Genomic DNA, 15,274 nt, shown 5'->3' with positions numbered 1-15,274 from the left:
AGGATCGCTTGAGCCTGGGAGGTTGAGGCTGCAGTGAGCAATGACCACACCGCTGTACTCCAGCTTAGGTGACAGAGTAAGATCTTGTCTCTCTAAAAAAAAATAAAAGGCCAGGCGCAGCGGCTCATGCCTATAATCCCAGCACTTTGGGAGGCCGAGGCAGGCAGGTCACCTGAGGTCAGGAGTTTGAGACCAGCCTGGCCAACATGGCAAAACCCCACCTCTACTAAAAGTACAAAAATTAGCCGGGTAGGGTGGCACGCGACTGTAATCCTAGCTACTTGGGAGGCTTGGCAGGAGAATCACTTGAACCCAGGAGGTGGAGGTTGCAGTAAGCCCAGATTGCACCACTGCACTCCAGCCTGGGCAACAGAGCGAGACTTCCTCTCAAAAATAAATAAATAAAATAAAAATTAATTAATCAATCAATTTAATGAGTTAATATACGTAAAGCAGTTAGAATAGTGCCTGGCCCAGGGACTCTTATAGTAAGTCCTTGATTAGTTACATGACCATGTATTCCTTGTCCAGCTATAAATATTAAAAGCTCTCCCTTTCACACTCAAAATAGTCCGGTTTGAACAAATTTGTTTGGTCACCTATCAAAGAGTGTTTGTGTATTGACTTATAACAGCCTTAGGAGGGAGAAAAATAGAGGTAAATAAAACAAAGAGGGAGGAGGAAGCAAAGCAGATGTGGCAGAGGAAAAGAGTGAGTGCTCAGTCACTGGTCTTCTGCTGCTGGCTTTCCTCGCCCATCTACCACTTCCCTCTCTTACCCAATCTGACAGCTGTGATGTTCCAGTGGTGGGTTTTTGCTTCATCAGCACAGAGACAACTGGAGGTCTGAGAATCTGCCCATGATTCTAGCTGGTACTCATGCGATTTAGCCAGGTCAGTCTGAACCTACGGAGGATGTTTAAGAGACAAAGGGTACAAACAAAGGAGGTAGCGCATAGAGGCCTGGGGAAACCTGGGGGCTGAGACGCCGACATCTCCTCTCTTTCCCAGGGAAAATTGGGATGCTTCCAATTTAGAGACAAACTTATGGGGGAGGTGTGATTCCAGGGCTGACACCTGATTCCTGTATCCCCAGCTCTCACCCTGATGCAATCCTTTAGGTAATTGAAGATGGTGGCAGTAAGACGAAAGGATTCCCCACGGACTACTGAGTAAGGGAGAGTCAGGTCAACAAAGAACGGCTTGAAAGCAGTTAGTCCAACAGTGGGTGAAAGCCCGAAGCCTCTTGACTGGGAAGTGCAGAAACTCATTGCCTTCCACTCGGTGATGGCGTCAGGAACTGTGACGTGGACTGCCTCCTTCCCCGAGTTACTGTGAAAACACAAGGACCAACATGAGGCAGAGGTAGCATGGGGCAAGGAGAACATTTGTGAATTAAGCCACAAATTCGGTGGGGTGTGCTGGCTCACACTTGTAATCCCAGCTCTTTGAGAGGCTGAGGTGAGCAGATAGCTTCAGCCCAGCAGTTTGAGGCCAGCCTGGGAAACATAGCAAGACCCCATTTCTACCAAAAATTTAAAAATTAGCCAGGTGTGGTGGTGCATGCCTGTGGTCGCAGCTACTTAGGAGGCTGAGGCAGGAGGATTGCTTGAGCCCAGGAGTTTGAGGCTGCAGTGAGCTATGATTGCACCACTGCACTCCAGCCTGGGTGACAGGGCAAGACCCTGTCCAAAAAAAAAAAAAAGCTACAAATTCATCTGCAGAAGTAAAATTGTTATTGTTATTGTGTGGGGAGAAGTAAAGAGGCAACTGAACAGGTGAGTCTCAGTGTGAGTGAGGCTGCACTCATACGGAGGAGGGGGACTATGGTGGGGAGTCGGGGTGGGCATCTCTGTGCAAGCACATCTGACAGGGAGGCTGGTGCCCTCTGAGTCTGAGGATGCGTGTTCTCAGGGCTTGTCAAAACGGACATGCAAGCAGTGGGCAAAAATTGATGTCAATATGTACCTTTAAATGTGTGTGGTTCTGCAGTGAGAACACAGGGCCTGCAATGTGTGAGTGTGGAATTGTGTGGATTTGTTTTGAGTGGTTGTATATGAATGCATGAAGAATTCAGGTAGGCCGGGCACAGTGGCTCACACCTGTAATCCCAACACTTTGGGAGGCCAAGGCGGGTGGATCACTTGAGACCAGGAGTTCAAGACTAGCCTGGCCAACATAGCAAAACCCTGCCTCTACTAAAAATACAAAACTTAGCCAGGTGTGGTGGCATGTGCCTATAGTCCCAGCTACTTGGGAGGCTGAGGCACAAGAATTGCTTGAACCTAGGAGGTTGAGGCCTACAGTGAGCCAAAATCATGCCACTGCACTCCAGCCTGGGTGACAGAGCAAGACTCTGTCTCAAAAAAAAAAAAGAAAAAAAGAATTCCGGAAAATAAATAAATTCCCACACCCCATCAAGCTTTCTTTGCTTAAGATTTAGATCCATTAGGAATGCGTCTGATTCTGAGTTTTCTACAGGCTCTACATTGCAGAATCTTACTGTTTTTTTTCTGGGTTTGTTGTTGTTGTTGATTTTGAGAAGGGTTTTGCTCTATCACCCAGGCAGGAGTGCAGCAATGTGATCTTGCTTCACTGCAGCCTCCACCTCCCAGACTCAAGTGATCCTTCCACCTCAGCCTCCCAAGTAGGACACAACTACCATCTGGCTATTTTTTTTTATTTCTTTTGTAGAGACAGAAGCTCATTATGTTGCCCAGGCTGGTCTTGAACTTCTGGTCTCAAGTGATCCTCCCTCCTCAGCCTCCCAAAGTGCTGGGATTACAGGCGTGAGCCACGCACCTGGCCCTTTACTGTACTTTTGAGTCATCACTTACCCAATAGGAAACAGATCCCAGAGCCAGGTCTCTGGGAAGTACTGGCGGACCTGAGAATCCTCTGCTTGATGTAAAGGAGTTGATGACTCAAAAGCCTCTGGATGACCACCGCCTGCTGATGAAATTGAGAATACGAAAACTTTAGGAAACAGGAGACTTCTTGTTGTGACATAAATTGGGATGGAGGGATTACTAGAAAGAAATTTAGAGGGAAGCAGAGAACATCCAGTCAGAGGCAAGGAGGAAGGACCAAAGAGGAACTAACTAGTCACAAAGGCCATCGAGGGAAGTGATAGCCAAGGAGGTTTGGCCAGGGAATGGATACATAAGCTTCAGGCTTCAAAAGCTCTCCCCAGAGACAGAACCCTTGGGAAACTGTCCTGCATCTGTGACCCACAACCCATTAGCATTCTTGGGCTAGAGACTCAGTGCAAGAACAGGAGGCAAGAGGAAATCTGCAGAGTTCCAGGACTGTTAACATCTCAGAGAATCCACAGACCACAGAGGTGGCTTACCACCCATAGCAGTGCTGTATTCTGGAGATCTGTGACTGCAATCTACTGGCTTCTTGATTTTGGCATTGGACAGTATTTTCAGGCCCACGTCCTGATAGGCATCAGAGAAATAAGTATTAAGGTGGTCCCTTCCCCAACTACAAGGGCTACTGCCCAGGAATTCCACCATCAAAGAGTTGAAACAAAACATTCTTTTTGAATTAATGGTGAACCTGGGTGTTCTTACCTGAAACTCAGCCACTGAGGCTGGTTGGCTTCTGTTCCAGCTAGCATGAAAGGCTTTCAGTTAAACTTATTTCATCATTACATACATTTAATGGTTCTTCCAAATATTATTCACTATGTCCTTATTACTTGACTTACGCTCTGAACATGCTGAGGGTAGGGACCATATCAGCGTACTCAATTCAACAAAAATACAATGAGCATTATGAAGGGTCAGGCATTAGAAAGAATACAAAGATGAACAAGACCTAGTTCCTGACCTCAGGGACCTCCTGGTCAGACTTGGGTCACACAGCATCCCAAATCCTGCTCATAGAATAGGTGCAAATTATTTTTTATAATAATGATAAGAGACCTCTGGTCTACCTTCCCTAATTTTTCCCTCCTGATTGATCTCATGGAAATCAGTGTTTGGGGACAACAAAAAGAGGAAGACTAGGATGGACATCTTCTTCAAGCATAAGGGCCAACAGAGGCGACCTTACACGTCAGAATTCTTTCAAGATTTTGTTCCCATCAGTGCCCATATGAGTCTCTCTGCTTTCTTAGATATGAACTTTCCTTTGCCCCTTCCCACCACCATCTTTCCCATAAGAACAAAATGGTTAAGAAGACCTACCCGGAAAAAGCTGAAAAGGTCCGTGCCTTCAGAGAACCAGGGCATCCACATAACGGAACGCTGGCTCGAATGCCCTTGGGGCATTGGGTCAATGAGGGGCTGAGGAAAGTCCCATGGGCCAGACACTGGACACTGATCATACTCAGCCACTTGATAGGGGTAGTGACCATACCAGAATGGAAACATCCCATAGACCTGGGACAAGAGGGGGAGAGGAAATAAAGCATTGATATAGTGACATCAGTTGAGAAACTTCTCTCAGATTCTGGTGCTCAGTTCACTACTCCTGTATCATTTCTCTTTATTACTTCAGAATTATTTTTATATGTATTCTGTCATGATTACCTTTCTCACTGTCTAAAACTTTAACCTCTATCTCACCTATTTTTTCATAATCCTATCCCCTATTTCGTTCTCTTTCTTGTTTTTTTTTGAGACGGAGTCTTGCTCTGTCACCCAGGTTGGATGCAGTGGGACGATCTCGGCTCACTGCAACCTCTGCCTCCCGGGTTCACGCAATTCTCCTGCCTCAGCCTCCTGAGTAGTTGGGATTACAGGCATGCGCCACCATGCCTGGCTAATTTTTGTATTTTTAGTAGAGACAGGGTTTCACCATGTTGGTCAGGCTGGTCTTGAACCCCAGACCTCAGGTGATCTGCCTGCCTCGGTCTCCTTAAGTTCTGGGATTACAGGCTCATTCTCTTTTCTTGTCTCTGCATTCATACTAACCATGCCTTTCTCTTATCCTTTCTTTTTTTGTTTTTGTTTTTGAGACAGAGTTTCACTCTTGTTGCCCAGGCTGGAGGGCAATGATGCGATCTCGGCTTACTGCAACCTCCGCCTCCCGGGTTCAAGTGATTCTCCTGCCTCAGCCTCCCCAGGATTACAGGCATGCGCCACCACGCCCAGTTAAATTTTTTTTTTTTTTTTTTTTTTTGGATTTTTAGTAGAGACAGAGTTTCTCCATGTTGGTCAGGCTGGTCTCGAACTCCCAACCTCAGGTGATCTGCCGGCCTCGGCCTCACAAAGTGCTGGGATTACAGGCGTGAGCCACCGTGCCCAGCCCTCTTACCCTTTCTAACTTCATTTTCACACCAGCCTTTTTACCGCCTTATGGCAGTGCATTATTTCCCTAAGACTTTCTCTCCCCTGCCTGAAACCTACCTCTTAATTGTCTTCTCCATCAACTCCCTCCTCCCACTCTGTCAGCAGACAGTTACTCACAGAGCGGTTGCTCAGCTCTCTGTCTGGCCTAAGCAGTAAGACACTCTCATCCACCGCCCGGAGCGCACACAGGGATCCGGGAGCTGCCTGCAGCTGCAGCTCCACTTCTGCTCCTGGAAGCTGCTGGGAGGGGGAGAAGCCAAGGGAAACCTGGGGAAGGGAAAGGTATAACTTGGGGATCAGGTCAGCCTGGAAAGGAGGGGAAACAACATAATTTGGGTCATCAGCAAATATGCCCCAGCTATGACATCCAACCCATTCTTTCACTTTTGTACTTATCTTTCTTTGTAAAGTCTAGCTCTTCAGGACGTGTATGCCGTGATAGAGTTGGGAAACGTGAGCAGCACAGTAGAAGGATAGAGAAAGTTTAGAAGACAAAAAGTAGAGAGAACATGTGGAATAACTATATAGAACATGTGGCTTCCCAGTATGGCTTTTTTTTTTTTTTTTTTTTAATAGAGACAGGGTCACGCCTGTAATCCCAGCACGTTGGGAGGCCAAGGCAGGTGGATGACCTGAGGTCAGGAGTTCAAGACCAGCCTGGCTAACATGGTGAAACCCCGTCTCTACTAAAAATACAAAAAAAAATAGCCAGGCATGGTGGTGCATACTTGTAATCCCAGCTACTCGGGAGTCTGAGGCAAGAGAATCACTTGAACCCAGGAGGCAGAGGTTGCAGTGAGCCAAGATCGCACCATTGCACTCCAGCCTGGGCAACAAGAGCAAAGCTCTGTCTATAAAAAATAAAAAATGAAAAAAATAGAGAGACAGGGTCTCGCTTTGCAGCCTTGAACTCCTGGGCTCAAGCGATACTCCTGCTTCAGCCTTCCAACTAGCTGGGACTACAGGTATGCGTCACCACACCCAGCTAATTTTTTTTTTTTTTTTTTTTGAGACAGAGTCTCACTCTGTCACTCAGGCTGGAGTGTAATGGTGTGATCTTTGCTCACTGCAACCTCCGTCTCCTGGGTTCATGCAATTCTCCTGCCTCAGCCTCCCAAGTAGCTGGGATTGCAGGCATCTGCCACCATGCTTAACTAATTTTTGTATTTTTAGTAGAGATGGGATTTCACCATGTTGGCCAGGCTGGTCTTGAACTCCTGACATCAGTTGATCCACCCACCTCGGCCTCCCAAAGTGCCGCACACCCAGCTAATTAAAATTTTTTTTTTTACAGACAGGATCTTGCTATGTTGTCCAGGCTGGTCTTGAACCCTTGACCTAAAGAAATCCCTCTGCCTTGGCCTCCCAAAGCACTGGGATTACAGGAGTGAGCCACTGCACCTCAGCCAGCATGACTTCTTAAAAGAAAAAGGGAGAGAGATGGATTTCAACACAAACCCCAAACACTAAAGATATAAATATAATACAACATCCAATGTCAACACTATCTTCTTTCCCTGACCTGTCTCGTCTCCAACTACAGCACACATAAGATCTTTCTCTATGCCCAACTTTTGTCTTCACCCTTCTCCGCTATCATTTTACCTGATTGTCAAAGCACATCTCGACTGAGAACTGAATTTTGTCAGCTACAACACCTCCACTGGGGAAAATGGCATAGATCACCAGGGAAGGATCAGGGGCCAGTCTCGAAGTGAAGGTCAGTGAGAGAGAGAAGGAGCCTTTCAGTCCTGAAAGAGAAGAGGGAATATACAGGAAAATCAGAATGCACGTTCACCTACCAACGGCATCTAACCATATGTACTTTTCACTGAGCCAGTGCGGGCACCATGGTGCAAGTTACTTCTCATTTTTCTCTTCTCCTGTGATGACTGTTAGTGCTCCAATTCCATTACTTCTGTGGATAAGAATTTTTTTTTTTTTTTTTTGAGACGGAGTCTCGCTCTGTCGCCCAGGCTGGAGTGCAGTGGCGCGATCTCGGCTCACTGCAAGCTCCGCCTCCCGGGTTCATGCCATTCTCCTGCCTCAGCCTCCTGAGTAGCTGGGACTACAGGTGCCCGCTACCATGCCCGGCTAATTTTTTTTTTTGTATTTTTAGTAGAGACGGGGTTTCACCATGTTAGCCAGGATGGTCTCGATCTCCTGACCTCGTGATCCGCCCTCCTCGGCCTCCCAAAGTGCTGGGATTACAGGCCTGAGCCACCGCGCCTGGCCAAGAATTGTTTTCTGGAATTTAAAAATATCCTGTTTGCTTCCGGGAAAAGCATGTACACTCACCTTTCTTCTTAGAGTTCAGGTGTTTCTGCCCCTCCATCACCAAACTTCCTTTCCCTATTAACTAAAGAAGAAAAGAAAAGAATCAACTGCACAGAAGTTACAGTAATTTCACCTTGGACCAACTTCTAGAGCATCTCTGCATCCCTTCATGAGGAGAGGTTCCTTTCACAGTTCAGAGCCCGGGTCAATACCTCACCCAGCATCCACTAGCTTGACAAATGCAGGATGCTGCCAACGGGTCCCGGTGGCTCCTCCTGCAGTTGCAGGTCTGGCTGAGAACCACGCAGGTGGTTGGGAGGAGTCTGACAGCATAGAAATTGTTCCTCACCATAGATAACTGTCTGCCATTTCTTGAAGATCTCCAAATTTTATTTTCTTATAATCTTTGTAACAGAAAGTCAGTGAAAATCTATCCTCATAAGTGTTTTTTAATTACAGCTCAATTTAAAATTCAGTGGAAATAATTTCATCCTAAACCACCCTGAGCCCTTCTGACATTGAACCCTCTAGAGGAGAAATCTCCTCTTCTAACTCCCCCTTCCCGTCCACTCTCACTTGAAACAGAACTCGGTGATCTTGTTTGCAAGCAGGCTCTCATCCCACGCTCCTGCAGGGCTCCAAGGTCGGTTCCTCGGATGCCTGCCCAGCATTAGCCATTCCACGTGGCTCAGCCCTAACTTCACTTTTCTCCTACACCTCCCCACACTTCGGTCCTGAAGACAGAGCCCACTTTATCCCTGGACTTGTTATTTTCCACCTATCTTTTCTCTTTTCGTTGTATTAGGATGATTTTTTTTTTTTCACTTAACGACAACACTGAAACCATGGAAGCTACTGCAATGATCCAGAGGGGAGAAAGTCTCTCATAGACTGAGAGGAGGATAACGGAACAAAGAGGCTCCGAGCCATCAAACCTGAGGTTTCCATTCTACTTCCTGACTGTCACCAAGGTGACAGGAAAGCTGCTTATCCTTATACATTGCTTTCAGGCTACCAAGTTATGATTTTATTTCCCCAATGAGGCTGCTATCGATGTGAATTTAACCCCATATCATCTATTTGATAATATTGACTAATGGAACACAGAATGAAATGTATCCTGGCTGGGCTCGGTGGCTCATGCCTGCAGTCCCAGCACTTTAGGAGGCCAAGGTGGGCAGATCACCTGAGGTCAGGAGTTCAAGACCAGCCTGGCCAACATGGCGAAACCCAGTCTCATATAAATTAAAAAAAAAAAAAAAGTATCCTGAGTCCCATCCCTCCCCACTCTCCCTCCCAACCACCCAGCTGGTTTTGTTTTTGTTTTTGTTTTTTTGGTCCTGGCCAGCACTATTTTCTCAGGTAATTCCTCATTTTATTTTCCCACACAATTTTCCTGTGTTCCTGCTCAGAATCTCTTTCTTCCCCCAATGTTTTCCATCTCTTACACCTATACTGGGCCATGCAGTATCTCATAGCCACATAGGAATATTGAATACTTGAGGCCGGGCGCGGTGGCTCATGCCTGTAATCCCAGCACTTTGGGAGACTGAGGCAGGTGGATCACGAGGTCAGGAGATCGAGACCATCCTAGTTAACATGGTGAAACCCCGTCTCTACTAAAAATAGAAAAAAAATTAGCTGGGCGTGGTGGCGGGTGCCTGTAGTCCCAGCTACTTGGGAGGCTGAGACAGGAGAATGGCGTGAACCTGGGAGGTGGAGCTTGCAGTGAGCCAAGAACACACCACTGCACTCCAGCCTGGGCAACTGAGTGAGACTGTGTCTCAAAAAAAAAAAAAAGAAAAAAAAAAAAAGGAATATTGAATACTTGAAATGTGCTCAGTCCAAACTGAGATACGCTTTAAGTGTAAAGTACATACTGAGTTTCAAAGACACCGTTGAAACAAGAATGTAAAATATCTATTAAAACTTTTTATATGGCTTTCGTGTTAAAATGTTAATATTTTGGATATAATGGGTTAAATAAAAAATACATTTAAAATTAATGTCAACTGTTCTTTTACTTTTTTAGTGTGGCTTTAAAATTGTTTTTAATTAGATGTGCATCTGCAATTCAGATAGCCTAGGTGCACCCTCTGGCTGACTCTTCTCATTCTCTTTCCTTCCCAGCATACTCTCACCCGTCCCCGTTTCCCGGTCTCACATAGTAGGAGAAGCTGATCTCTTGGTCAGGGCTTGCATCGGCCGGGTCGATGTAATAATCCACCAGCACTTCCTGGGGCTGGCCACATTTCAAGGGGCCGTTTAGCCGGTGGATGCCAAGGAAGCTGCGGGTTGTGCTGTAGAAGGGTCTCAGGTGCAGGTAGGCATTTTGGTAGTAACGTGGCACTTGTTCCGGATTATATACTAAGTCTTCCATTTGAAACTTTCCCTGAGAATAAAAGAGAGAGAGAGAATTTTAGCATGTGCCCCAACCATAGAAACCCCACGGACTTGTTACGGTTTTCAAATAGAGCGCTTTCTCTCAAATCTTCACTGCCTGAGAATGGCATGTGGGTATGTCATCAGCGGTCCAGCCAAGGATGGATAAAGAATCCATAAACGTAGTTGTGTACAGCAATATTTTGATATGTAGGAGAGCGACAGAAGGGCTGAATTATAGTTACTAAATGAGGGGAAATTGCGGGTGATGTATCTTCACAGATATTCCTGGGATAGATGAACATGACTTAGATTATATAGAAATCAAAGATCATATTTCAGGGATAAGAAAACTAGGCACAGAAGACACTAAGATTGAAAAATAATTATTTCTGAGTAACTGAGTCATGCCTAGAGTAAAGAAATAGTCAAATTAGCCACAAGGCAAGTAGTATGTGTTTGCTTAAGTCCTGAGGTTGAACGATCTCATTAATGGCTCCAATTCCTCACACGCACCCCGCCCCCTCCGAGATCAGCATCCTTTAGCATGTAGTCTTCCAGTACCCTCCTAGTCTGACTGTGGGCCCACTGTTTGATTTGTTGGGAATGGGGTGTTAACATATGCAACAGGGGCCGGGTGCGGTGGCTTACGCCTGTAATCCCAGCACTTTGGGAGGCCAAGGCGGGTGGATCACGAGGTCAGGAGATCGAGACCATCCTGGCTAACACAGTGAAACCCCATCTCTACTAAAAAATACAAAAAATTAGCCAGGCGTGGTGGCAGGCGCCTGTAGTCCCAGCTACTCGGGGAGGCTGAGGCAGGAGAATGGCGTGAACCCGGGAGGCGGAGCTTGCAGTGAGCCGAGATCACGCCACTGCACTCCAGCCTGGGCGACAGAGTGAGACTCTGTCTCAAAAAAAAAAAAGAAAGAAAAAAAATATGCAATATACAGAGGTTTGGAAAAGCCCTGAACATCAGCTTTTGCACTTGCACCTCATCACTGCCATAAGAATATACCTGGGCTAGCTGGCTCCTGCATGAGAGGCATATGTAGCACCAGCTTATGGCCAGCCGATCTGCAGACAGTTCTGGAAATCGAAATCAGCAGAGCTGCCTGACTGAATGCCCCAGATGCACAAGCAGTGAATGCTTTCTGCTGCACGATACTGAAGTTTTTAGCTGTTTGATAAGAAGCATTGTTGTGGCAGTTGATAATCGATACTTATAAGTTATCTAGAATCTAGAGTTCTCTTGTTTGCTGTTTTTATTAAGTAATGATGGGATGGGAAGGGGAAAGAGAAAGAAAAAGACTCTGAGTCACCTATTCCTCCCTGCTCTAACTTCATATATAGATAGGATCAGATAGAGATGGGGGTAAGTTAAAAGATGTATTAGTAGAAATAGTAGTTTTCTTCTAAGTAAGGACTATTTATTTGATGGATATTAAAAACAGAAAGCATCTAAGGAAAACTTTTTGTCAACTGGAGAGCAGGACTTGTGAGTGAGAGAGATGTAATTCCAAGCAGAGGGGAGGATAGGAAACAGGAAAATTCTGAAGTTTTCCTTCAGGGAAGCCTTCCTTTCTAGGAAGCTGGTCCTCCGTCCATGCTTACCTCCAGAGAAATGTCTGTCCCATTCCAACCGGATGTCTCCAAGGTAAAGGGAGCCAGGCCATTGTTGTCAGTAACCAGGGTCTGGTTGAAGGTTCCATTTGTGCCATAAATCACCAGAAACACTAGATGGTTCTTGAGGAAGGAGTCATCATGGCCCCTAACTCTTATCTGAAGGACAAAGATCATTACGGATTAGAATTAGGTTTGGAGTAAGCTTGAGTATGAGGTAAAGTGAAATATTAGGTTGGTGCAAACTAATTGCGGTTTTTGGCACTAAAAGTAATAACAGAATTTCTAAGAATACATTTCAGGAAAGAGTCTTGAAAAAGATAAATGTGATTCAAGCTTTTGAACTAGGATCTGTGAGGAACCGAAAAACAAACAGAAGTAACAGCCCAGAGCAGAGCTAGATTTGCCCGGCGGCTAATGAAGCTTCAGGTCTCTTCATATGCACAGGCTCCTTCAAAGGTTCTGCACGTTGTTTTGCTTTCTTTTTTCTTTCTTTCCTTCCTTCCTTCCTTTCTTCCTTCCTTCTTTCCTTCCTTCCTTCTTTCCTTCCTTTCTTCCTTTCTTTCTCTTTTTTTTTGAGATGGAGTCTCAGTCTGTTGCCCAGGCTGGAGTGCAGTGGGACGAGCTCGGCTCACTGCAACCTCTACCTCCTGGGTTCAAGCGATTCTCCTGCCTCAGCCTCCCAAGTCGTGGGACTATAGGCCTGTGCCACCATACCTGGCTAATTTTTGTATTTTTAGCAGGGACGGGTTTTCACCATGTTGGTCAGGCTGGTTTCGAACTCCTGACCTCGTGATTCGCCCGCCTCACCTCGTGATTCGCCCGCCTCAGCCTCCCAAAGTGCTGAGATTACAGGCATGAGCCATTGTGCCTAGCCTATTTTGCTTTCTTTTTCTTAAAGCAAATCCCCTACCCTCCCAAATTGTGTAATCCTTAGGCTCTAAAAATAATTTGTACCCACCCTTGGTCTAGAGAAATGATAACTGAGGAATAAATGCATCTCTATGTGTGCAATATTATTGTGTGGACCAGCTGTACAAGAAGTAAAGAAAGGTAAGCTGAACAAGAGAGAAATTCAGTTAAGATAGCAGAAAGAAAACATTAGCAAAGAAAATTTAATTATGTATTTATCTTTTTTTTTTTTTTTTGAGACAGTCTCGCTCTATCGCCCAGGCTGGAGGGCAGTGGCATGATCTTAGCTCACTGCACCCTCGGCCTCCTGTGTTCAAGCCACTCTCATGCCTTGGACTCCCGAGTAGCTGGGATTATAGGCATGCGCCACCATGCCTGGCTAATTTTTGTATTTTTGGCAGAGACAAGGTTTCGCCATGTTGGCCAGGCTGGTCTCGAACTCTTGGCCTCAAGTGATCTGCCCACCTCAGCCTCCCAAAGTGCTAGGACTGCAGACGTGAGCCACCACGCCTTGCCGGAAATTTAAAATCTCTAAAGAAAATTGCTAGTCGGGCACAGTGGCTCACTCCTGTAATCCCAGCACTTTGGGAGGCCCAGGTGGATGGATCACCTGAGGTCAGGAGTTCAAGACCAGCCTGACCAACATGGAGAAACCCCATCTCTACTAAAAACACAAAATTAGCCAGGCATGGGGGCACATGTCTGTAATCCCAGCTACTCAGGAGGCTGAGACAGGAGAATCGCTTGAACCTGGGAGGTGGAGGTTGCGGTGAACAGAGATCGCGCCATTGCACTCCAGGCTGGCCAACAAGAGCGAAACTGTCTCAAAACAAAACAAAACAAAAAAACAGAAAGAAAAACAAAATTGCTTACAGAGCTATACATGGCTGTCAAGGAACGTTTCATATTAACCTTGCCTAGATGCAGGAGACCAGGCTGGATGATTTCTCTAGAAACCCTGCAGCTCTTAAATATGAAGATTTAGACATTAGAAGATCAGCCCCTGGCATTAGAAAGACCCCTAAGGTGTCATTAATATTCAAGGCGCTTCTTCTATGGGATTAGGGGCAGCACAGCATACGGAGTGGAGAGTGTATACCCCGGAGGCAGGCTTCCTGGATTTGGTCATAGTTCCCATCTATTTGCTGATCACCTTGGAAAAATCACTTAGCCTCTGTTGCCTGTCTCATTATCCATAAAATGGGGCCAATACAGTGTCTGCCTCATTGCATTATTGTAAAGATTAAAATGAATACACATAAAGTACTTGGAACAGCGCTAAGTTAGCTATGTGGCTATGGCTGCAGGAAGGAGGCAAAGTAGATGGTTATGCATTTTTTTGTCTATGCAGAGAAAAGTTTTAACATACCTTCCCACTGAAAGGGAAATTTGGATGGTAAAAATTGCTGGTGTCTTCAAAGGTCATTGATCCCATTTGTGGAGAAATGTAGATATTCTGAGTGGCATTGGCCTCCACACCTGCAGAGGGAAACCAGATGTATAAAGATCTAGGCACCTGATATTCTCATCTTCATGTTTAATGTCAAGTCTCTGAGAGAATGGTGGCAGAGGGATGAAGTTGAATGTATTTCTGGCCAAAGATCCAAACCAACCTCACCTCCCCAATCTTTTGGAGAAGTATGTAGTATTTCTTCTTCTTTTTTTTTTTTTAAGATGGAGTCTCGCTCTGTTGCCCAGGCTGGAGTGCAGTGGCACAATCTCGGCTCACTGCAAGCTTCACCTCCTGGGTTCACGCCATTCTCCTGCCTCAGCCTCCCCGAGTAGCTGGGACTACAGGCGCCCCCATCACCATGCCCAGCTAATTTTTTGTATTTTTAGTAGAGACAGGGTTTCACCGTGTTAGCCAGGATGGTCTCGATCTCCTGACCTCATGATCTGCCCGTCTCGGCCTCCCAAAGTCCTGGGATTACAGGCGTGAGCCACCGTGCCCGGCCCGTAGTATTTCTTATAGATGGCAAGATGGGATCTGGCATTTCCCCTTGACTATGAACTAGGAACAAGGTACCATCCAAACACTCAAGAGGGTAGGTCTTGTATACTTGGAGTAAATCTGTCCCTGGGACCAGCCCTTTTTCTTTCTCTTTTCTTAATGAGCCAAGGAGCACCCTACTTACCTGTCCCTTCCTCCACAACAGTAGCCACAATATTGATTTGATGGCTGTACGCATATCCAATGAGGTCAAAGGTGGCCATGTCCACAGGTGCTGAGAAGCATCCTGTTTTGTCAGTCTAGTGAGGTGATCAGAGACAGAGATAGAGAGCAGATGAGGAATCTAATCTCTACATCCATTTTATAATGTTCTGTAGAAGGAAATAATTTCTCATCTCCACACTTCAGTTTCTAACATAGAAAAACTCTCCTACAACATGAAGTATACACTTGCACATAGATAATCATGAAATGACTTTGAAGCTCCAAGATTTGGGAAAGGGAAAAAGAAATGCCTTCACAACTGGAAAATTGTACCTTACTGGGGTTTAGGTCAATTTCTTGGTTCCAAGGCAGACTCTAAAACACTCCCTGTTTAGGATAAAGATCCCTGCTTTGTTCTTTGGAACTGGGATGATAATTCTGGGAAACGCTTTCTACTTTGGGCTGTTTAGCTCTTTTCTAGATTGTTGTTTCCTTACGCTTTGGGACATGTGGATACGTTCTTTTTTTTTTTTTTTTTTTTCCAGTAGGGGAGGGGGACTGAGTGTTGCTCTGTCACCCAGGCTGGAGTGCAGTGGCACCATCTCGGCTCATTGCAACCTCCG

At 45.8% G+C, this 15,274-nt stretch overlaps 1 protein-coding gene across 1 annotated transcript in view; it reads right to left on the bottom strand.

Moving 5' to 3' along the window:
• Nucleotides 1-15,274, bottom strand: part of A2ML1 (alpha-2-macroglobulin like 1) — a 52,559-nt gene that overhangs the window by 23,619 nt on the left and 13,666 nt on the right. Inside the window, 12 exon segments of the mRNA XM_520828.8 lie at nt 779-905; nt 1,103-1,331; nt 2,837-2,951; nt 3,352-3,442; nt 4,196-4,390; nt 5,420-5,569; nt 6,908-7,053; nt 7,601-7,661; nt 9,744-9,971; nt 11,576-11,743; nt 13,866-13,975; nt 14,632-14,746. Coding sequence (XP_520828.5) covers nt 779-905; nt 1,103-1,331; nt 2,837-2,951; nt 3,352-3,442; nt 4,196-4,390; nt 5,420-5,569; nt 6,908-7,053; nt 7,601-7,661; nt 9,744-9,971; nt 11,576-11,743; nt 13,866-13,975; nt 14,632-14,746 — 1,735 coding nt within the window.

Source organism: Pan troglodytes, chromosome 10, assembly GCF_028858775.2.
Source record: "Pan troglodytes isolate AG18354 chromosome 10, NHGRI_mPanTro3-v2.0_pri, whole genome shotgun sequence".
NCBI classification, from domain to species: Eukaryota; Metazoa; Chordata; class Mammalia; order Primates; family Hominidae; genus Pan; species Pan troglodytes.
Note: the sequence above shows the minus strand (reverse complement) of the source record. Positions and strands in the feature narration are given on the sequence as shown.